At 32.6% G+C, this 25122-nt stretch overlaps 2 protein-coding genes and 1 long non-coding RNA gene across 3 annotated transcripts in view; 1 reads left to right on the top strand and 2 right to left on the bottom strand.

Moving 5' to 3' along the window:
• Positions 1–1734: 1734 nt before the first annotated feature.
• Positions 1735–9053, bottom strand: LOC108723110 (venom acid phosphatase Acph-1). Its single transcript, XM_018448605.1, has 7 exons — positions 9016–9053; positions 6005–6198; positions 5789–5902; positions 4604–4869; positions 2970–3250; positions 2030–2232; positions 1735–1936 (listed from the first exon to the last, which is right to left on the bottom strand). Exons 2-7 carry the CDS (start codon positions 6146–6148, stop codon positions 1742–1744), a joined length of 1203 nt encoding a protein of 400 aa, XP_018304107.1. The 5' UTR covers positions 6149–6198; positions 9016–9053; the 3' UTR covers positions 1735–1741.
• Positions 2811–17246, top strand: LOC108723111 (uncharacterized). Its single transcript, XR_001936628.1, has 3 exons — positions 2811–2883; positions 6942–6944; positions 17234–17246. It is a non-coding gene; the product is annotated as an uncharacterized lncRNA (long non-coding RNA).
• Positions 17247–20960: 3714 nt separating this feature from the next.
• Positions 20961–25122, bottom strand: part of LOC108723170 (protein CEPU-1) — a 191592-nt gene continuing 187430 nt past the window's right edge. Inside the window, exon 11 of the mRNA XM_018448713.1 lies at positions 20961–22408. Within this exon, the coding sequence (XP_018304215.1) occupies positions 22338–22408 (71 nt within the window). The 3' untranslated portion in view covers positions 20961–22337. The remainder of the gene's footprint in view (positions 22409–25122) is intronic.

Below are 25122 nucleotides of genomic sequence, written 5' to 3'. Positions count from 1 at the left end.
GATTAATTTTTCGTAAAGTGGCTAATAATTTCATACTTGAGCCAATTTGTAATTCAAGATTTAATTATAAAGAAAATTAACTAGAATTCAACACACAATTAATTAGAGTTTATTAAGGAAGATTTGTATTCTGGTGCATTATGCAGGACGTATTCGACAAAGTAATATATTTTCCAGCAGTTGTAAATTAACGTTATAATAATCACGACCTTTAGAATAAAAATAATTTAACAGCTGTGTTGGGGAAATTGAACGGTGATTAATTCAATCGTAGTATTACATCGTTAAAAGTACAATGCACCTCGTTCGATGCAAGTATCCCGATGCTCTGTATCCGCAATTAGAACGATTTCGCGAGTTTAATTCCGCAGAATTAGGAGTGCGGAACTGGTTCTTCTCATCCGGGCAACTCTCGGAAATTTCAAGAGTTTATCCCGACGGAGCGAGAGTGGGATTACAGGAGAAAAAGGGGTAACAGAAAAGGATGGCCCGGCACGAAAGAAAAGGGAAAAAGAAAGATGAACTTTGTCTTTAGAATAGCTGAAACCTCCTATTCTTTTCCGGCGACAAGTTTCGGCAATGATTTTTAAAATTGAAAGAACGCGGCGACTAACTCAGTATACGATAAACTCTTGTTTGGCATCGTTTCTATATCTCTTACAAAAATTTTCTAAACTCTCGGTACGATTTTTCTTTGTAGAAGCAGTTTTCATAACTTGTAAATATAAGAACAGATAGGTCAATGTGTTTTTATTTATCAGATTTAGATTTACAATAATCATGTTGTATACAACAGGTAATATAATAAAACTGTGTTGATAAACAACACAACAAAAAACACATAAAGAATATTTTGAATCTCATTTTATATCGCGCACAGAATATGTATATCATATATAATTATGTTATATTGTATAATTATAATATGTAATACGTACAAAAGTAATACATACTTATAAAAAAGTATATCTATAAAATATTATAAAAGTAATGTATCTATATTCTAATAACAATATTTTCCTCTTTTTTATAAAAGATCGTCTTCTTTTATAAAAATATCAAATCAAAATAAAGTTCATCGGCGCTTGACATAAACGGTAATAACGTAGAAGGGCAAATTAAACTTCAGCGTTGATATCTGCTTACGCGACGACCGAAAAGATTTAGCCTTAATGGAAGTTGAGAGTATATCGTGGAACGGAAATGTGCGGTGTATAGGCCCGACGAATCGCCGCGGCAGTGTGTGCGAAATAATAGGGTAATTGTTATGCTACGGCACGATAGGCGGAGGATCTGAGCTCCGTGTCTTCGATAAGACACGGCTCTGAGCATACTTAACGAACTTAACTTTCCACGATCGTATGGGCATCTAGTTTTCGGCGGTACGATACTGGATATAATGAGGGAAATGTAATAAAACCAGCTAGCGCGCCGATTTTATTATATTACACGAGAGACGCTATTGTATGTACCATAAATTTGAAGATATTGTAAAATGAGATTACAAAATTTCTTTCCTGATTAACTATTTCGTTATGTTCATTTAAATAAAACTGAATTGCCAATGATGAGGTTAGAAATTTCTTATCTTTTATTCAATAACCTCGATTGATTTTAATTCTATTTCCGATAAGAGAATAATAGATGTTTTGTGAAAAAAAGAGATTACTGTGGCTACTTAATTTTGTAAATTTTTATAAAAAACTTTAAAGTTTTATTTGAAAGCGTGTTCTATTCATTTTCAAATACTATCATTAAATGGTGTGAAAGTACGAGATTTGTCTACTTTCTGATTCTCTGGATAATTGCACGATTGTTTAAATGTCTTAGTTGTATTCTTAGTTAATTCGATAAATTTATCGTATGGACATAATACTTCACAGCCGGGAATGCTAACTTCTAACATTTTCGATGGAATACCTAAGTAATATATTATCTGTAAGAAGTAAACATTATCCATTGGTTATTAATTAGTCAAGTGACAAATATTATTTGCGTTGTCACTAGCAGATAGAAATGACATACTTACTTTGACAAAATACTTCTCATCTCTTTCGTGTAATTCTATAATAACGCTGCTCGTAAACTCTGGAAAATGACGTTTGGAAATATTTAGAGCAAGTAGCAATCCAGACACATTCATGTCATGTGCGGAAAAGAGATTAATTTTGCGATTTAGAGTTCCTTTGATCACTTTATTCATGTCGTCAATTAATCTATTTAATAATACACCTGCAAAAGATTGAATATTATATAGGAATATTTTATAGGAATATATAAAAAGTTAATTGATAATGCTACAATTAATTGAAGACTTGGCTTTTTAATAATTAAGCTCCTTCTTCAGACTTCTTAATACAATCTAGCATTATTTTTTAATAATTTGATAATTAGATGACTTATAAATAATTAGATTACTTATAAATAATATTACGAGGGTAGTTCGAAAAGCCTGACACAGAAATAACGCTACAAATATCAAACTGCTATAATTTTAGACAAGTTTGATCCTTCACAGGATTACTGTTAAAATTTCGGATAGATGTGTTCATTAGTTTCTTTATTTCGGTCATGTAAAGTAATCAACTTTTGATTCTTTTCATGACAGTGCACCCGCTCACATTTCTATAATTGAAGAAATTTAAGCGAATATATTGCTATAATGGAACCAAACGTTGGTTGCTTTAGGGCGTGTTCGGATTCCCACCCGGATGCTCCCCGGGTATTCTTGTTTAACGTTCAATAAAAACAAGGATGGAATGACACTCGAGTAGGAATCTGAACCCAGCATTGCACGATTAAAACAAAGAAACTAATGAACGCATCTATCTGAAATTTTAACAGTAGCGCTGTGAAGGATCAAACTTGTCTAAAATTATAGCAGTTTGATATTTATGACGTTATTTCTGTGTCAGGCCGAGAACTTTTCAAACTACCCTCGTACATATATAATTTTTATTTAAACATGCCTCCATTAAGATTATTTAGTTGATCGTAACTAAGTAGGTCAAAGAATAAGAGAGTCGCATTCAAAAGTTGGCCATTCGGAAATATGTCTTGCGTCCATTTAGGTAAATCTAATCCCATAGATGATTCTGCATGTAAAATACTATACAAACGAGTAAGGCCCAGGAGATTTGTAATATTAGTTCCTGTATAATTTGACGTTATCTCCATCAAATCGTCAAACTGTTCTATTTTCTTTTTCACTTCTGCATTTTGTAGCACATTTTTGTAAATATCGTTGTATCTAGTAAAGACAGACACACATAAGAAGAAATTTTTAATATTATTGTCGAATAATAATTTAAACAAGAAATATATAATTTATCCAAGCAGAACAAAAAGTCATCAAAATGATGTAAAAATGGCTTTAAAATGATTATTAAAAGTTACTTTTCGATCACAGTCACGGTTCATTTTAATTTCATTTTGACATTATCGTGATCTGTTTGGGTATGTAATAATTATGATAATTTGTGATTTATTTATGTGTTATATTATTTACATTACGTGGAGGAGAAGGTGGTATTATGGCCAGTGTATATATTGTGGCCTCCCTTAATATCTCCGATATTATATAGCGAATCCTAATGATTACTTATGAAATTATTTGTTCAGTAGCTCGCCGTTACACCATGACGCTAATATACCAATACTCAATAGCCAGCACTTATTATAACGCATTTTTACTTTATTTCGAAACGTTTCTGAGGTACATTTTAGCATTTAATTATACCTACTTCCTCATTTTTCTTAAATTTGAGCGTATTATCACGCGAATATATATATTTTTATATGTGTTTGCTATTTAACATTTTATTTGACTGTATATATTTTGAGTTATGCAAATTTAAACAATAGCATAGCACTTTGCTATATGTGGTCCTCTGTGGGTATTGATTACTCACGACCTCTTTTTTGAGGTTTTTACATCAAAACAATATTTTTAGTACTGAGATTTTTAGTACTGAGCATCTTATATGCAGAAGTTATGTGAATGTATGTACATACATTTATTTGCATACATTCTGAAATGTATTACTTTTATGTTAATTTTGTGATCAAATACTGTTTTCTAAGCAAAACTAATTTTTTAAGGCTATTTTTATAGAAGGCCACATTACCACCCATGTTTTTCTTCGAGTCATTATGCAATGTCACCATATTTTTATTAATAAAATGTCCTAAATAATAAATATTTCGTAACTTTGAGTTCAGAATAGATTCAACAACATTTTAATGAATGTAATTATCAAGTTTTAAATTTAAATATTGATTATTAATCAAGTTATTGTATAAAATGTAACTTGGGTGCCATAACACCACCTTTTCCTCTACATATTTTCTTCAAAATATAGTGTATTTTTTATCAAATCTTAAGAATCGTTGACACATCTATAAAGTATATACAAAAAGATATTTTTGTACACAATATATTAATTGCATTAATTATTTAATTGCTTCATGCTTGCAAAGAACAAAAATAATCGACTCCATTTGAAATATTCTTGTGAATGAGACATAACCGAAACTTTATTGCTAATCATTTGACGTATAACTATTAATATTAATATTGATCGAAGAAAAGAGGTTTGCTTACATAGGGCATCTAATTGAAAACAGCAGATAATCTTCATCCAATGGAAAATATATCATATCTACTGGTTGCCAAGAAAGCTTCGAGTTCCACTTTTGAACTTCGACAGGCGGATAAAGCGCCGCAAGGACTAATTGTAGGGTCATCTTGGTTCGAGGTACCCACGTGCTACGTGCGTAGACATTCGGTGGATAATACAAATCCCCGAGAAACTTGTTGTATTTTTTTCTTAACAGCAGCCCAAATTCGTACGCTCTTTTCTTGCCAATCTTAAATGTTGTTAATAAAGATAAAGAAGAAGTAGAAGAAACTGCGACCATACTATTAATATTTCTTGTAAGAAAGTGGCGCAAACTTAAAAATAAAGGAGCAATGTATTCCACGCAAAAACGAAGAAATGAGAAAAATGTTGATCTTTTCGTTATGTCGCAGACGCACTTACTTATGTGGCAGTATATTCGCTATGATACACTACGAAAAGCTTTACGAAGAGCAGAAGATGCAATGCATGCATTAATACTAATTTATGTATATAGAACGTCTCACTTTTCGCGCATCATATTTCGGACAAGGGATTTTTTAAGAACATTTTTTAACGATACTTTCAAGACATTTATAATTTTCGAATTAAGTATAATTAAAAAAGAATGAATTTTTGTAAAACTGAACTCAAATAAATAATAAAACGTTTCTAAAACAGTTTCGAATGGAGTCCAAATGGAATTTTAATTTGGGACTTAATTATATATATATATATATAGCATATGATGTTAAAAATTGTAAAGTTATATGAAATTGTAATTTCTCTTAATACCTTCGCTATGAAAAAATTAACTACAAATTGGTAAAAAATCTGCCATAATTAAAAAAATGTACAACAAGTATAAGATGATCTGAATATAATTTTTGAAGATTACTTTATCAAATAAACGTCCAATAAACATCAACTAACAGTAACATAACATCAGTATTATAATTTTCTATTCAATAATATAGCTATTATGTACAACGTGTGTTATATTACATTTATATTGTTGAGTAGGAAATTATAATATTGATGTAATTGTTACGATGTTAGTCGTAATGTTTATCGGATACATGATGCGTTACGATAAAACTATTTTAATGATAAAAAAATTAATAAAACGGTGTAATATATCTATACTGAAAATGTAAATCAGATCTTACATTAGTTAAGTCTCCGTCGCTAACTGGGTAGAAACTACGACCATTATATGGATCGTTTGGATAAGATTCACGATTCATTTGCTTGTCCATTGTACGATCGCCGTGTCTAAACACCTGAAAATTTTACATTTTAATTGTGTTAATTTTGAATACATTTAAGGAAATATATATTATAAATATATATATTTCTTATGAAGTGTGATTTTTAATCACTACCGTGCTGACTAATCGTAACGTCAAATGATCATCCACTACATCATCTTGCTGCTTTATAGTCTCAGACATTATAAAAGTTTTTGATGTTAATAAGCAGGAGTTAAATATTAACACAATGCTTGGGAGACGATGAAATTTTGCCATCTTCTAAATTGAACGGCGTAAATCAATCTCAGATATTTGTGATGAAATGTCTATAATAAAAATAATTCTTGACACTTACGTTATATTTTCGATAATCTTAATATTAAATTGTAAAAATGAGAACATCACTGGACGACGATTTTATTTAAACTGACGATATGGATTTTGAAATGTATTATAAACATTATGTATCAAATAATACAGTAATTCCTATTGACCTATACTTTTTGCACGAATGTTTACTATTTATTATTGTAGTTTCCATATATAGATTTGTATGTGCGTGCTAAACATTTTTCGAAGCATCTTATTCGTTTATAAACAATTAAATTTTTATTAAATTTCACAAAACATAACAAAAAGATCTTTTTAGTAATGATACGAGTATAGTTGTTATATAAACCAATATCTATATCTGTAACGATTAGGAGATAAACCACGAATTCAAATCAAATACAGATACTTGACACAGTTAGATAAAATGTATATATTTCATTTCCTAAGAAAAAATAGTAAGGAATACAAGCAGAAGAATGATATTTTTACATTTGTATAAATATTTTTCTAAAATCATATACGAACTGCCAATTAATCAAAGTCCCTCTCTTTCTCTCACCTTACTCACCTACAATCTCTACAATAACATCGGAGATTTATTCTCTACTCTGTAATTACAAAATTTTTAATTAAAATTATAATGTAATTTATATTAATGCGTAATATGTATAATAATCTTCACTTGGACTTGCAACGAGGTAGTCTTTACATATGACATTTATAAAAATATACGCAGGGTGTCTCTAGATAAATGCCATTTGGAATAACTACTAAAATAATAGTAGAAAAAGCGTAAATGTAGATTTTCTTTATTATTTTTTATAAAGTCATTTCGATAAAAATGTTATTCGTTTTCTTTATGCTTTCATGGTACTAAAATATATATATTTTTTAATATAAGATAATTTTAATACAACACAATATCTTAAAAAATTCAGAAAATAACATGTTCTTTGTTAAAATTACCAGACTTTACATAAAAAGTAATAAAGAAAATGTGTTTACTCTTTTTTCGTATATCCTACTGTTTAGCAGTTATTTCAAACAGCACTTGTTTAGAGACACCCTGTACATAGAGTGATTTATAAATGCATATCAATATTTCAAGAGGTAAATCTACATATAACTAAAGTAAATAAAAAAGTCGTATATATATCCTATATATATTCAGCATTAGAAAATGTGAGACAAAGTATAATCGTATGAGATAACAAGCTCTAATCGTACGCTATCGTTATGAGAGATTAAATGTGTCTTCAATATCAAGAACGTTTATTAGATTAGTTTATTATCTAGCTTTGTGTACATATTAATTGGAAAGACATAAAATTATATGTATAAGTTTGTTCGATAATAAACTAATTTAACTATATAATTATGATGCTTAAATTTGTCGAGACATTTACGGTATCCCAGAATAGTGTTATCTATGATAAAATTGTTATTGTCTCGAGACCGGATTATGATTCGACGAAAGAGATTTTCTTGGCTTTGAGACTGAGAACTCGAGCAATTCATTCTAAGAAAAGAGTTATTCGCAGATTAAATTTATTCGGTGAAAACAGAACGAATAATTATTTGCAAATCTTAATGGTTTCTCTATGTTAAATAATGTACGACTTTTATTTGTTACTTATGTCTTAGTTAATTCTCACAAATCTTTCGATAATCGGAGAGAAAGAAGAGAATGTTTAAATTGTAATTTCATAAAGATTCTTTGTAGAAATATTTGAATCTTGCATAAATATGAATTGTTACAAGAAAATGAAATCCACATTATTAGTAGCGACAACTTACTAGCGACACTTAATTTACAATTGAGGTCACTACTGGCAGCGACAACGTAATAATCCTTCGGACAACTTTTTAAGCGTATAATGTTCGAAAGAATAAAAAGAATCGAACTTAAATTCAATGAATTTAAAATATATCACCTCTCATTAGAAGAACTTATCGTGTAAGGAGTTTAAAAGCGAATGAGGAAAAGTATAAAGTAGTTTCGGACCGAACCGTGGCTAACTTTCTTTGTAAGTTTAATACTGATGAACTACGCGAATGTCCGAATAAGTATATGAATATGAATACCGAATAAATGGATGAATACGTGCCTACAATGGGATTTTCTTAAATGCAAATAATTGTAACGATCGAAACTGTAAAGCAATAATGTTATATCTCTTTTGTATAGATAATGAAGTCGACAATTTTTAATTAATGCTTTATAGTTAGTAATAATGTGAAGTACTCTATTTTTTTAAAAAGATCATTTTAGAGTTCTAAAGAAAGTAAATTTATATGTCTTTTATCCAATTCTGCTTTATCATCAAAAATTAATATGCTCCAACAATTTAGCCAACAACTTTAGTATTGAGTCCAAAAATCTTAATCTCTTTATTCCATTTGCTATTTACTTATGAAAGTGATCTTATTTTTACTAAAAATAAAAATTGGAGCATTATATAGATGGAGTACTGACGTTGACTAATCTTTTTGTTATTTCTTTAATTTTAATAATTATTGTTATGTAGTAATATCTTTATATAAAATAATCTCATTTATTTTCATTATGTTTTAATAACACACAGATATTCTTAAATTAATTTGAAATCCTTAAAAAATAATATGGTAAGAATATGCGTATATTGTGTGTGTAATGTGTATCTATGTGTGTGTGTGTGTGTGTGTGTGTGTGTGTGTGTGTGTGTGTGTGTGTGTGTGTGTGTGTGTGTGTGTGTGTGTATTATAAGGTACGCATAAAACATTATTCGCTTTATTTAGGATAATATTTGATTTATATTTTACATACTTACGTGCGATAAAATTTTTACTTTCGTAATATTCAGAACTTAATAATATCTATAATAATTTATTCTTCGTAAAAACCCGTTGTTAATAGTTATGGTTGCAGCATTAACGGCAAAGATTTAAAAGAGGAACTTGAACTTTTTCCAACGTAATATGACTACTCGGTTGCAACAAATTGACTGTTGCACTTCTACAATACGACGAGTTCCTTATATAAGACTCTGCAGACGTACGACTGACTCAAGAGACTAAAAAGCTGAAAGATAAAAACGAGAAATGTAACGAGAAATGTAGCGAGAAAAAAATAGAGCTGCACTCACACATAAGTGATTTGAAAGTGTCCCTCTCTTTAGAACGAAACATACTCAGAAAGAAAAGATCTTATATTGTCACAGCAAAATTATTTTAATTTTCCATTAAATACAACATAAAAATAATTGAACTTCATTATTATAATCAATTTTTATTAAGAAATCTCGTTGAGTAAATCTATAGAAATAGAAATTCGAATTTGCTACTAAAACAAATTCAATTTGCCTCTAAAATAAAATAGAATTTTCCATAATAATGATAGAAACTTGCAAAATTATTTTTAACAAACAAAATTAATATATATATATTCTTAACAAATATTCTTAATAAATCTGTTTGTGTAATAATTAGCGATAATTGCTATAACAGTATCAAGTATATTATATCAGTAATTTTCTTTATATTAATATACGTCTAACAAGACAAGTCATTAAAGCGTCTTTTTTAAGTCTTTACCTCAAAATTCTGAAGAGAGTTGGAGAACTTAGAACTGATTAAATTCAGAATTACGATTGTGAGTTTTCGCACGTTTTATGTAACAAAAGAAATAATTTTTTTATGATTACATTGTATATCGTAACTACGTTAATGTATGTATATCGCAGAGAATTAACTTTTATAGCTTCTACGCGCTTCTCATCGTCTCCCGCATGTAACTTTCCGTCTGAATACTTCAAATTCAAATAGACGTTTATCCAACTAATAAATAAACAAGGGCTATTTGACCCGAGCTAAGTATTCTACTGATGTATATATCAGTATTAAATAATCAAAGACAAGAATAATAAAACAGATGTTTTGACCTTTAATATGATCATCCTCAGTGTTGAAAAAGCATAGATTATAAAATAACAATAAAATTTTACAAAAATTCTCATGACTGTGAATAATGTTTGATATAAATGTACATGCATAATGTTCGGCTCATATTACACATTCGATCTTGTTTTCGGATGATTAATACTGATATTATTCATTAGATCAAAAATACTCATTTTTAGTCTCGAATAGCTCTTGTCTATATATTTGAATTTATATTCATTAGAGCCTTAAAATGATTTTTAAGTTATTCGTTAGACATTTATCTCTGATAAATTCTATTTCAATTGTGTGCCCGAGAAAATTCATATTATTTTTTAATTACACTAGAACTTTTAAGAATTTCTGACTCTATCTCATTCCAGCTATTATATTACAGATGTACTCTCAATTATTTCTTATAATCTTAATTTTTTATTTAAAAAATTGACAAAGTAAAATTTCGCATAAAATCTTTACGATTTATTTAAATGTGATCTAAAGATATATGTACTGTTTGTATATCATGTAGGTACGGGTGCATGTTTTATATCACAAAAGGATTAGATTTTTACGAATCGTCCGATTATTCCTAGCTCGGTTGAGAGATTTTCGCTTTATGATATAATCAATATACGTTATGATAATATATGTATATATTTGATAATATATAAGTCATATTTTAATAATTTGACAAACATTCCTTCATGATTATGAACTTTATTTTCGAGATGCGTTTTCACTGTATCTCACTCTCTTCATTATATGTTGCTCAAACTTTTTACATAATAATGCCCAGCATTATGTTAGATTATAATTGCAATATGTGTCTTCATATTCTAGAAAAGATAAAGAACAATATAATTGCAAATAACTTTACATCATTATAAATCTTATCATCGTGATTACTTGTACAATCATAAATCGCACATGATATATATAGCATTATTTGATATCAAGAATACGCGAAGTTACATTTTAAAAAATTTCGAGGTGTATTATTATTCACGTGGCTCCTTCAATCGTATCTCTCGAATTTTTACGCGCTCTAAATTAGGACATGTATGTACATAGCGCATACATTGCGACCTACCTCTCTTCGAGATATCCAAGTGGAATAATGGTGCAAGTAGAACAGCCCTTCAAAAATTCACCGAGTTTGATTACAGTATCGTTTCTCTTTCCAGGCGTATATGGACACAATTTTATGCGGGCGTGGGTATCTTCCCAAGTATTTTCTCATTTTCTCACTTTGTGGACGGAATCTACGTCACGTATACAAATAGTGGCTATTTCGGCATCATAGCTCTGCAATTTTCATTCCGACTCGCGAGAATATGCCGGTTTTCATCCACTATGAAGATCAAGCGTAACGTCAAGTCCGAGGAAATTTAAAAAAGCGCCAGCTTATCAACTCTTTTACCTGGTGGTGCACCATATATGATACATAACTTCAATTAGCGTTACAGTCTGTGCATGAAAGCTTTTCATCATTTCCTCCGTTTCCGTTTTACATCTGAAAATTAATCTGAATATCATAATTTGATACTTTTGCTGTTAAAAGAGAGAAATGTATCATTTTTATCTTCCATTAATCCTATTTAACATAAGACATTTTTAAACAATTTTTATGAAAAAAAAAAGATTCAACAAATAGAAAGAGTTAAGGATCAAATATGAATACTCAAAACCATGAGAATAAACAACATTTTCATACAGATTGGTTTCTCGCTGTATACATACGAGATAACTCATCATCAATCTTCAATAGCTTTTTTATTTTAAAAATCAGAATTGTTATTTAGTAAAAACATCGAAGAGAGGAATATTATTTCTTCGCGATTTTTCAAAATTGTACTGCGATAGCAGTGTTTCATTTTAAATTATCAATTTAAAATCAAATACCGCTTAAAATGAAACAAAAAATGAAAAAATCTTATTATATATTTTCATTACTATAGAATTTAACTAAAAAAAAAAGAATATTTTTTCAGCGTAAATACATGCCGTCCTTTCGTTTTTACAATTAAAGGCTGCATTAATTCAAGAGATATTACGTGTCGTTATCTAAAGAGTAATACATCACGAGAGAGCACATCACGCTGAACGCGACGCGATGCGACGCGACGCGACGCGACGCGACGCGACACAACGCAAGGCGCCGGGGCACAGGGCGACACGGATCGAAGGTAAGTAATTAAAATGGAATCCGACCGCATCGTAACCGCTCGCGGAGACAGGGATAGAGGTTGAGGGGGTGACTACGACGTGCGTAGAACATCCCTGGTCGAATGGAACTGCGATTACAATTCCAGAATGCTGCCGAACAGGTCGAAAACCGGTTATATCCGTTCGCACGCGGGTCAACTGCCAGGACGAGGTAGCCCCGTTTACTTCTCCGCTTCTCCATCCGTTTACTGACGCCGTATCCTACCTTACTCCAATATCCGTACCTCTTCCCCTTTCCGCGACTTCCCCTGTCCAGCTCTCTCCCTCTCACCGTCTCTCTTATTCGCCCCGTCGCGTCGTCGGCTACGGCAATGGAATTCGAATTGTAATTTCTAACCGCGCGACTACGCACGAGCCATTACCTTGCCGTTCGAAATTCGTAAACGGATTGCGGATTCCCGGACTTCCACGCGGCTCGTACTAAGAATCCATCCTATCGAGGCTTCCGTGCCGAATATGCGTGATACGTGCCGCTCGAGAACCGGGGCTTTTCGTTCGGTTTGCCTTGTGTCATATTTCGAGTTGTGTATCGATATGGTATTTCGTATTTGCGTCATTGCTTCCTTCGAAATGCTTCTGTGAATGCATCACTGCCGTTTTCAATCGTGAATACATCCTCCACTGATGTGACGTAGCTATTTGCCAGTCATCACACTAATGGCACCCCTGTTATTTAATATATCGTTCGTTATATGTATATTCAACGTTACAATCATAGAGCTACGAACCATTGACTGGCACTTCAGTAATCATATCAAGGATATTCACTAATTGTAAGATGACAAACAAGCCGTCATGTTATTGTCTCAGTTGTGGTATTTAGAAAAAAAAAAAACAAATTTACTTATGGTATTAATAATAATTTTGTCATACAGGATGGACAATTCTTCTTTGAAATATTATGTGCTAATTAAATATTCATTTATTTTATAATGTCTTTTCTAGATAATCTATATAATTTGTTGTTAAAAACATTTAAGAAATAAAGTATAGATATAATAAGATACATTTGCCATTATTTTTTACAGTTGGATTTAAAAAAAATGTTATAATTGTTTTTAAAATTATTTATATTATAATTTTATACATAAATAAGTGTAATGATTTTTGTCTTAAACATTTTTTTATGCCAATTATTTTATAAACACTTGTAGATTTTTTTATATGTATTTAATACATACACTACCGTTTCTCATAAATTCGGAAACGCTTGCAATTTTTTCGTATCTCATGAAAAATTAAGTGTCTCAGTGAAAAAAAATTATGGAGAAATTTTCAAAAATGCATTTTAAAGAGGAGAGCTGTAAAAATTTCTTTTTATAGTTTCATTTCTATGATATTTTGTTCTTATTACAGAATTAAAAATTTTTCAATATTTTTATTTTACTCTGAAGCGCTGTGGCTCGATGAAACATCATCGGACAAAAATTAACGAAAAAATATTTTAACGAAAAAGTATAAGGCTTCTTTTATAGTATATTTTAAAATGGTATTTTAGATAAATTGGTGCAATGATATTGAACTTTTTTAATAAAAACTCATTTTTACAAAATGCTTTTAACTTAAAGAAGAAAGTATAAAATTAAAGAGTTCATAGAATAAAAAAAAGAAAAAATTTATTATAATGTTCTCAATTTACATTCATTAAAAAATTTTTTTCATTTTTTAAATTTAACTTTTTATGAGAAAGATGCAAGAAAATCGCAAGTATTCTTGAACTTTTAAATGGTAGTGTATATACATTTTGCTTCTCTCTTCTAATTTGTAAATGATGTATTAATAGACAATGAGAAAACATTTTATTAAATTAACGTTTCTATTAAAATTATATTAAATGTCTACGAATAATTAAATATTAATATATTAAAACATACCTAATCTAATATTAAATACTGTAGTAGGTATTAAATTACGAGTTGCTGTCTCTCGTCTGTTATTTTCTGCAAGATATTTAGGAAGATTTTTCCACATTAGGGCACTCTTGCTCACTCAGCGTCATTACTACTTCATTGGGAATAATTCATTCGTTGTTCCGGAAAATAAGTAGACTAACCGTATGGAATGGTGCGCTAATTTCTTTTGATATTAAATATAGCAGAATATATGAAACTTTCAGTCATTTTCCTTCGATCTTTCCACGGTAAAGACATTTTCCTTCCCTCTGCTATAATCGAGATAACGAATCTTCGCTGAGGGAACACGATTATATCGATCATTTCATCGTACGTGGCATCCAGTAACTTCGTGTCTTGTGCACCCTGCCCTTTCACCTTTTCTGTTCTTTCGTCGGTTAGCTTTTATCAGAGAAATCTATAACTCATCCATCTTTAAGATTAATTAACAAGACTAAGTTTTACGCAAATAAATAATTTTTCATTTTCTTGATAATATAATAAAATAATTAAAAAACTAAACCTTCTCTTTTTTGATATTTAATTTCTTAATTAATGTAATTAAAGCCGTGAATAGAGGTGCAATAAAAATTTTATATAATACTATTGCATTTAACAAAAACAAAAATATATCGTTGTACGATTATACATTGATAACAAGGTATGGTTTTCTTAGGAAATTAATTAAAATTTGCCAAGTTAATTCATATTTATTCATTTCGTGATACAGCAAGTACTTTCCGGCGATTCCCTCGAGAGGAAAAGAACACCCTAATAATGCGGCTGAACGAAAGAGAAGCAGGCCATTGGGGGAAAGAGAAGCTCGAATGAATAGCCGACGAAAATGCCTGGCGAGGCGGCTGCTCGCCATGGATCGTACCTATTATGAAATAACGTAAAAGAGACTACAGAAAGAGAGAATGAGAGAGTGCGTGCGCGAATTGAGAGTGAATTTAATTCATAATCTGATGCAATGCCTACTTGCCGGCAACTCAGCTCATCAAGATTTCAGAATGTCTTTCTCTCTTTTTTCTTCTCAACCGTGACAAGTTCGCCCTCTGAATATCTTAGAGACTTTTGCAACTTCATCTCGTTGTAGCGAGCAATATAACGATTAATCTATTTTGCAAAACTATCATATGTGTATGCAGATAATATCATCTTTATAATATTTTTTATAGTCAACAGAAATCAAAACTTAATATTATTTTTAAATAATGCTTAACACTAAAATAATCACCTCATGAAGTATTTTTATACTCCAGTGGCGAAAAAATGTGAGTTGTAAAATATTGTTTTATATGAACATCGTTTAACATTTTTTTTATAATTATTCTTTACGAATAATACCTTTAAATACGGAATTCCATCAAAAACTCGCAATAAAAAACGTTATATTAATTAAAATCTTTATTTATTAGAAATACTGTCATCATAAGCTACTTAACGCTTATTTCGTTTAATATGCAATGTGTGTGTGTGTGTGTGTGTGTGTGTGTGTGTGTGTGTGTGTTTAATTTCTACTTATTTTTTTAGAAAATTGTGATTAAATCCATAATTTTCGCAAATTCTAAATAATTCTTAATAAGTTAGAAAACAATTAATAATACATAATATGTTAATAATAGTAATTATAATTGATGTGTAAAACATTTCAGATAATCATTAAAAAATCCGGTAATCGTACTCTCGAGTTAAATGGTTGTGTAAGATAATAAAATTGTCAGCTTGTCTCAACATTAAAAAAATACATACAACAATTGCCGAGAGAATCATTTGCATTTTGATAATAATAATATGTGAAGCTTTTACATTAAAATGACAACTATTCGGACATTTACATTTGGAATCAATATTTCCGCAAACACTGTCTATGATGTATGTAACCACGACAGAATGATGAACGTAGAAAGGAAATACATGGCATGAGGCAAGGATTTCAGAACGTTGAAGCCGAACGAAACGAACGGTGCCGATTAAGCGCCGCTAAACTTCGCCGCCGTCCTGTCCCAATTCGGACGGAATGGCGTGGTTTTAATTAGCGACCACCGGGCGAGCTTACGGGCTTATAAACTGATAGTAACTTGTCAGCGGGGGGAACGCCGTGTTATGCGTAAAATGATTTCACAAGCCGCCTTGGGCTGCACGCGTAATTAATCCTCTGGTTAGTATGCCGACCGGTGAGTCGCGGCTTGTTACAACATTCGCGACAATAAACGGCGAAATATTGCGCAAAGGTTGACACATTCCCCACACGCCCACCGATCCTCGTTATACAGAGCGGCGTGTATCTACTATCAGAGCTTCGCTCTACTGACGTATCCGACGTTGTTGAACTTTCATGCCATCCTCCTATACAGCTCTGCCGCATAAACACATAGTCGGCCTGATTTAATCCGTCGATGGTAGATAGCGTCTCACTTCGCGGATTCATGCGACTCCACCACGCGACCCGAATGTTACGAGCACCCAGTTACCTTTTCCTCAACACCTCGCTAGAGATGCCCCTCCCCTCACCCCCTGGATTTTCTATTTAGCTTACCCACGGCAAACAGAATCATGCGTTGGGGGATGAAACGTTTGCGGAGTTCCCCGTAATCCGCTGCGTTGTAACTTGTGGTTGGCTGCTGAGTACTTAACCAGAATTGGAAAGTAAAATTTGAACGATAAGTAAATTATTAATTATCAATTGTTAATAACGTGCGAATCTCAATTAATTTAAGAATGACTGGCTGCGTTTAGTAGAAAAAGCAACTTTGTAACTGTTGTAAAACCTTTTAATATGTGTGGTTGGTCTTGCTCTTAATTTCTCTAAATGTATAAATCAATCATATTCAAGAATTTTATAACGATTGCAAAGTTGCTTTTTGCTGAACGCAACCAAAAATTACAAAGATTTGTTCTTTGTTCTTTCATCGCACTATTTATTTATCTTTCATTTATTGTGCTACATCGGATACAACAAATGAAAGATACATTAAAAAATGATAAGATATTTGATATTTTTCATTTATAAAAAATATTTGATAAAACTACTTCTGCTTATGTCAATTAGAGAAAGGATTAAGAATCGAAGGAAGATGAGGAAGAGATAATCGCGATTCACATAGAGTTCTTACGTAACCCGTTCTTTTATTACATATGTCGAGCATATTCATAAGAATGTCTCGCTTCTTTGGTTTTCTTGTAAATAACAACATTCAAATCAACGTCGCAAAGCATAAATATTATAATAATATATATATTATATAACATATATATATTTATATATGTATACCCAATATAGTCCCCCGTAATTCGTATATTTATATATTTATATATTTGTATTTTCATATTTATAATTTGCGTTATGTATACATATATACCTTTGCGATTTAATACGGTCTCATCACGCACTTACAACGCTAAGACGGCGAATTTCTTTCACATTTCTTTTTCACGTCGATCCGCTTTTTTTTATTACTTTAGAGGCTACGGTCAAAATATCTCTCGCTAAGATTTACCCTTCTTGCGCGTTTCTCCGCGCGTGAGAAACGATGGCGAAAGTACGAAAAAACTTAAAAGCGAAAATTCACGAAACGGAAAAATGGATTAATGATGCTGGTGTACGTAAAATGCCGTACATTACCATCGCTGGTTGCAAAGCTTATTCTACGTGCAATTCTTATCACTGGTATACTTCTATTTACAGGGTTCGCCAATGACGAGTTCGAGCATTCTTAGACCGATAATTTGAATAATCCACGTCACCATTTTCCCTTAGCCATTCACAGATTTCATTAAAATCCTTTGATTGTAGTAAGTTTAGAGGTAACTTTCGAATTATTTCTTTTCGTACTATTTCTTTTTTTTTATCTTTGACTAATCTACTGTCTCTCAATTTCATTGATTCCGCATGTGATTCGTGAGTCCGATAGTGGGTTTTTATTCTAAATTTATAGAATCTATTTAAGTTAAGAGTCAAAAGAATCGAAAATGAATTCTATCGCTACTACAATGCTAACGGAAAATGGCATTACGCATGGGTGTTACAAGCAAGAAGTCACTGTCGTTTTACATGTAATCACATACACGCGTATACATACACGTACATACACATGTACAATGTGGATTCTACTTGCGGGCAGTGATTGGTTCTCAATAGGTGATAGCTTTAGAGTTTTTAAATAAAGCCTGAAAAGAACATCTTTACTTTGTTGCATAATAGTTCTGGATTTTTAATGGATAAATTTATTCAAGATGTTCGAATGATTGTTCTATATTTTTGTTTTACAAAAGATTGTAAAATATAGTGCGCTTGTAACTAGCTCAATCCATTACGTAACAAAATTTTTAAGCATTATTTAATCCTTCATCGGCAATGTGAAATTTTCACCCTTCGTCTGCAATCTGAGTCTTCGAACTCCAGATTTTTATATTATGTCGAACTATATAAAAATATGAAAAAATTCTTACATTTTTGTAAAAGCTTTAACAACAAATTTTTACTATCATAGAAGTTGAATTATATTTTAATTATTTTTTACAGATTTAAATTTATCCACCAGAATTCGCAATCAAAAAAACTGACTATGCCTTTAAGACCAACATTGCCGGCAGAGGGTTAATTAGTCGTGCCTATTAGTTATGTGAAATAAATATTCACTGTACCAAAATAACAAACGAATTCAATTATCTTTGAGTTTGTGAAAGAATTGCAAAGTGTTCGTATTTATCTTTCTTACTCAAAATTATATAAAATTGATAAAATTTTGTATAATTAGATTAAACTGTAATTTGAAAATTTCAGTAACAGTTAACATTAATATAAAGAAAAATTCAAAAACACTTGTGCATCATTTTGATGGCAAGTAATAATATTGGTCTAAAACTTTATTTAAAGGCTATCGACGTATATCGCCGAGTACAATCTATATATTGCTATGCAATATATTGTGTTTGATTGCTTTTTTCCGCAATTTTACTTTTATCAAACAAATTGTTTATAATATATCTATAAAAATGCTTTTTAATCAGAAATATCAGTATTCGTTCATGCGTAAATGCACGCAATAAATATATTTTAATCGATAAGTTGAGAAACAATCGTAGCTTTGACCAGATTGGGATTTGAATTCGTCGAAGTAATCTCTACAGATTGCAAACGTTGCGATGTTCTAAAGGCGCATGATCCCCTCATGTTAAATGCTTATGACTTTTAAGATCACTAGTCTCGCGAATGATACGATTACAGACCTCATCAGAGTAAGTCTGCGTAATCCCTAAGTCGACCCGTTCCCTTCTTTAATCCATGGCGGGCATTAACTCCTTTGCGCGCCGAGTGCAGGGACTCTCTCGAACCTGTTGCTTTAAACAAGATGTACGCTGAATAATGGATATTCCTAAGTAGTTAGAAGTCCGCTTAAAACCCGGTACGGCCGAGCCAGCCTCTCTCACGACCGCCTACGAATAAATCCCAATTTGATCAATTAATACGTAAATAAATCGATCGCCCGACGCAACAGCGTGAAAAGTGGGTTTGATATTTATAGCAAATATGTAATTTACCTTGCAATTATTTCCTGTTGATTCTATCAAATGGACACTCAGCCGGAAAATTTTTGGTGCCGATTCAGTTTGATTACGAAACGTACACACGTCGATGTTTCGCTATGTGTAGTATCGATGTGCGTATATACGTATGGAAAGTTACTAAGGCGGTATTCATAGTCGATACTTATTTTAAACTATCTAAGTAATATCTTAAGATACTGATACGATTTTATGATTGGTTGATGATATCTTAAAAGATTATTTAAGACAGTATTAAATATAAGAATCGAATATAAACACCGATCTTAGAGTACACATTTCTTTCTGTTTGTATAAATCGCTTATCTTTAACGTTAAGAAGTAATAAAAGATAATAGGTCACAAAAGAGTTTCAATAATATATGCTTATATATAAGGCTTCTGATCACAGTTGCCGTCCTCAGGATCATGATGTCAAAAGCGAGAAACGCAAATCGCGCTTACATCAAAATAAATTGTTTTTTTCGTACATCATCACAAACATGTTTCGCTAGATAACGTACATATATAATAAAATACGAAAATTTTCTTTTACAGTCACATAAATAAAATATACATATAATTTGATCTACACACATTCTATTTCGAGAGAAAATGGATTTTACAACAGTTTATCAAGATTTAGAACTGGTTATTATTTCACAGAATAAGGGGTATATTCGGCATATTCGATAAATATTTTCCATTCAAGACGGGTCTCGACATGTAAGAGAGTTATTAAATTATTTTGAGGTACAGTATCAAGAAGAAAATAAATTTAAATGACTTTCCACTTTTCTGATTCTGTATGATTGCGCGCAAGCAGGTAATTGGAATTATACTCTCTAAATCTGAATCAGTAGATAATCACTGATCTCAGTGCCAAGTATGCCACTGATAATCAGTGAATTAAATGTGAGATTCCTAACCTAGCTAATCTTTATTATGTGATCTAACTAATCTTGTTTTAGTTGTTAAATTCAATGAATATGGTATTGGAAGATTGAAATTAACGTGCAAATATCAGTAGTCAAATAATGCTCAAATATTCTTTCTTTTTTAGTTGAACTTCACTAATTATCAGTGCCAAGTATGCCACTGGGTAATTAGTGACTATCCACTGATTCAGATTTAGAGAGTAATTAAATAAAGGAAGAACATGTGCCTGTATATAATGTAAAAAGAGGATTGCGGCATTCTCAGAGCAATACCGGATTGATTCGTATACAACTGATAGTGTTCAACTTGTTACGATATATCTCCATTTCTTTCTTTGCAAATTTTCCATTTTCTTCTTTTTCTTTCCTTCCCTCTCCCGCGCTCTGTTCGTACTTTCTCCGACTGCCTCTCCAGATGAGAACAACTCTCCCGTACCGAATCTGACGTTTTAATCTCAAGTATCCAGATGGGTTCCATGATTTCGTACGTAAGGAGGTAAGGATAGGAGGTGGAAAGAATTGGAAAATTTAAAAAGTACTTGGCAGAACGAGAAAGTTCACCGCGAAGTAAAAAAGTAAAATTGATGCTGGAGATAATAATATATACACGCATTTTATACATTTTATATAAATTAAAGAAGAAAAAACAAAGAAATAGCCGATACTTAAGGGATACATACAGTCGAGCCGTGACTACGTATGCGGATAGAACCTGATGTTGATGGAGAATTAACTTTGCTCGAAGCGTGACTAACACCCATGAGTCTCCTCGGGACACATATCGTCGTGACGAATCTCCGAACGCAAGCATTCCTATGTTATTGACGAAATTGAGAACCCTCACGCATCGATCGTACAAACGAGAGAAGAAAACTATTTCGGCAGGGGGATATAAGTTCAAAAATGTTGGAAAACTAGTTGGCTCGGTGAAACTTTAATTCAGTATTAAGCTCGAACGATTTCGTTTTGATATTCCAGAAATGTCATTTAGTTGCGTGCGACTGAAATACTCCCACATAGTGTAGTTTAAAAAACGTAACGACTCACTCTCACACACGTTCCGGGTCGCACTCTCTCGCGGAGACGAGATCACTGGTATTTGTTGGTTTGAAGTCATTGTTACGGCGTTATACAATATATTACACTGAAAGCGATAGTCGTTGCACTTTGTTAATACCCTCCTCTTTCCTCTCGTTCTCGTTGTTCCATCTCTCGGTGCGTGACTCACCCCCCCCTCATCTCCGGGCCATACAACGCACAATCGATGAAGAAAAGATCGATGAGGATTCATGTCCCTTAAATTCTTGGCCACTCGTGGACTTTCGTTGCTACACTAACTTGGCACGCGTAAATTACTCTCCGTCATTTAATACGGACGCTATCTACTCCAGTCAGTCTTTGTGTCATCTTTTGTAATTGCGTGCGCGCGCGTATGTGTGTGTGTTGTGTGTGCGCATATACGTGTATTGTGTACGAGTCTGTTTTTCGTTTAAGTTCTAATTTTTCTTCTTTTTATTTTCTCTTTAATTGAATCCGTTAATTAGGGAGACCACCACCGATATCAACAACGAGGTCGTCGTTCGCTTTCTTTTTCTTTTCGGATCTTGCTTATCGAATTATCGTTACCACCAGGGCAATTAGTAGAAGCGTCACGGTCGTCATCACGCCCGTTGCTGAATCTGAAATTAGACAAGATATTTCACTGTTTAAGATTGAAAGCGAATCAATATGAAGATTTTCTATAGAAGCTATATTTGCCAGTTTAAATACATTTAATATTTATAAGAATCAGTAATTTGTTTATAACTGTTAATGTTTTTGCTTCATTTTGAAGCAAACAGCGCACAAATTTTGATACTAACGTTAATAAATCTCCGCGTTCATAAATCATTTAATTCTTTCTAAATAACTAGTTATATTTGAAATTACTCTTTAAAATATAATATTACAGTGGATAAGAGAGCGTGAGAGAATTGCGAACAGGAGGTGAACGTGAACGATATTATTAGCAGTATATATTAGAGTAGTGATAATCTCGCATTTCTCGCACCCAGCGATAGTCCGATATACTATCAGTTTCATACTACAATATGTAATCATAGACTGTTTAAGATAAATACAATTACATATTTTCGATGTTTTTGAGAATAAAGGAAAGTAGGATAATTCTGAACATCTAAGAAAAATATTAAATATATATAAAATCAACAACTATTTATTATCGTTTTTAATTTTTATATTATAGAAGTCTTTATTCAAAGGCTATTTGACTTTAAATTACTATAATTAACATTCATATAGTATTAATATAAATCATAACTTTAAACAAAAACCGTTCGGTATTACCTGTGCGTGCGTGTGACAAGAATTTTACTTTTATTAAAAATTTTAGTTTATATTAATACTATATATGAACGTTAATTATTATAGTTCAAATAATTGAAATATTCTTTCGAATAAAAGCTTCTTATACAGTTGATAAATAATCGTTGGTTTTATTTAACTTTTTCCTTAGTGCTTGCAGTTCCTTCACTCTCCCCATATATATATTGTACCAGATTCTAATATCTCGAGAAAACTGTAGCATGGAGACCTTCGCTCTCGCAATGATACGGGATAAAAAGGGAAGGGTTCTCTCGCCATCGGTAGCCTCGAGAGGTCAATGCACAATCAAGGGCTTGGGATGACGAGAATCTGTCGTTACCCCGTTGCAGGAAGGTTGGTACGGAAGAATCCCTCTCCCTCTGAGAGAGGATATGCCGAGAAAACGGAGACGAGTGCAAAGGGATGAGTGCCGATTAGTCGACGGCTCAAGCGAAGTAGATACAGAAGAGAGAAATAAAGATAGACGAGAGGAAAGAGGAGGAGGGGAAAAAAGAAAAAAATGAAGAGAAAAATGGGGGAAAAATGGGAAGTCAGTTATTCTTCCGGTTGGTCTGCACTGTGCCGTTAGCTATTACTCGCTTGGAGAGAAATGTATTCTCCGGCCTTTTCCTGGCCTCACTCATCTCTAATTACGAATCAGAAACAACCTGGTGGGCCGTCGCCTCCGCTGGCCGAATCACCTCCTTCCCCATCTCCTTCATCCTTTTCTGTTCTCCGCGACCCTTTCTAGAGTCTTCCCGACTCTCATCCAAGGCTCGCAAGCAGTAACTTGCCTCCCTGACCCCTTTTTCCCCCTTCTTCGTTTTTCTTTTATCCGGTCCCTGACGCTGCCCCGAGAGAATTCTTCGCTTCGCTACTTTTGTACGATCTTACCTTCCTTCAATTCGCGATTTCTAGCCCTTTCTTATCCTTCTCCCCTTTCCTCGTCCCTTTCCTTTCCTCTTCTTATCTTATCTCTCCTCTCTTCTCCTTTTCTTTTACAAAAGGAAAATGCGTTATGTATTTATAGTTAATATTTACATTTCATTGTTACACTCGAAAACGCGAGAATTGCAAATTGCTGTGTCTCGTCTCATTAGATTCGTAATTCGAGATTTTAACTCGCCGTACATTTTCCTGATTTACACGCTGTCCATACTCGAGAGTACATATCGCGTCTACGTTTACTTGACACATTGAAAAATCGACATGTGACACGTGACATATAATTTCTTATCTTTCGGTATCGAAATAACATCGGACATCGAACTCGTTGCGACCATATCGCTGTCTCGTCGAACAGTTAGTAATTTGACGTTAATCTCACAGCAGAATTTTCCATAGAACGTCCGATATTTCTGGCATTCTTTCCATCGCACTTACATGTGGCAGCTTGCGCAACGCAGTTTCCCTCGTTACTAGTTCAACCCGCCTTTTTCCATGCGAAATTACCTTACTTCCCTGAGACTATCGCGATCGTCCCCGCGGAGAAAACGGATTTTCACACTACGCCATTATGCAAATTCCTCTTAAAAGTAACCGCGGTCGAGCGAGATATTGAGAGACGGTAGCGCAGAAGCGTAGAAGGAAGCAAAGCCGGGACAGGGATCGAATTACTGAAGAGACGCGGGGGTGAAGACGGATCGTGGAAGGAGGAAAAAATGCGAGGGTAGAAAAGAATTATCCGATAATGCCGAAGGCTCGGCGGAATTATGAAAGGTGCTACCACACCTGGCCGCGCTCAGAAATGCGGTAGACGCGGCCGCTCAAATGCCACGGCGGAGCCGCGAAATGCCAGATAAATGTGTAGGGGCTCATTCGTCTTTCGCGACAAGGGATTCGTAGAAGCCAGATTTCATAAAACAACGAACAACCCCGTTTGTTGTTTAATGCACATACAGTAGGGGAGAGTGGTCTAAATCGGACCTACATATTTGCAATTTTTGCTCTCTATAAGGCATAAATAAAGTCCGATCGTATAATCGAAGGTGCTATTGGAAAGATCATTTAATTCCCTTCATTTTTGCTT

This window comes from Mycetomoellerius zeteki, unplaced genomic scaffold (genome assembly GCF_001594055.1).
Source record: "Mycetomoellerius zeteki isolate Tzet28-1 unplaced genomic scaffold, Tzet1.0 scaffold223, whole genome shotgun sequence".
Lineage (NCBI taxonomy): Eukaryota > Metazoa > Arthropoda > Insecta > Hymenoptera > Formicidae > Mycetomoellerius > Mycetomoellerius zeteki.
Note: the sequence above shows the minus strand (reverse complement) of the source record. Positions and strands in the feature narration are given on the sequence as shown.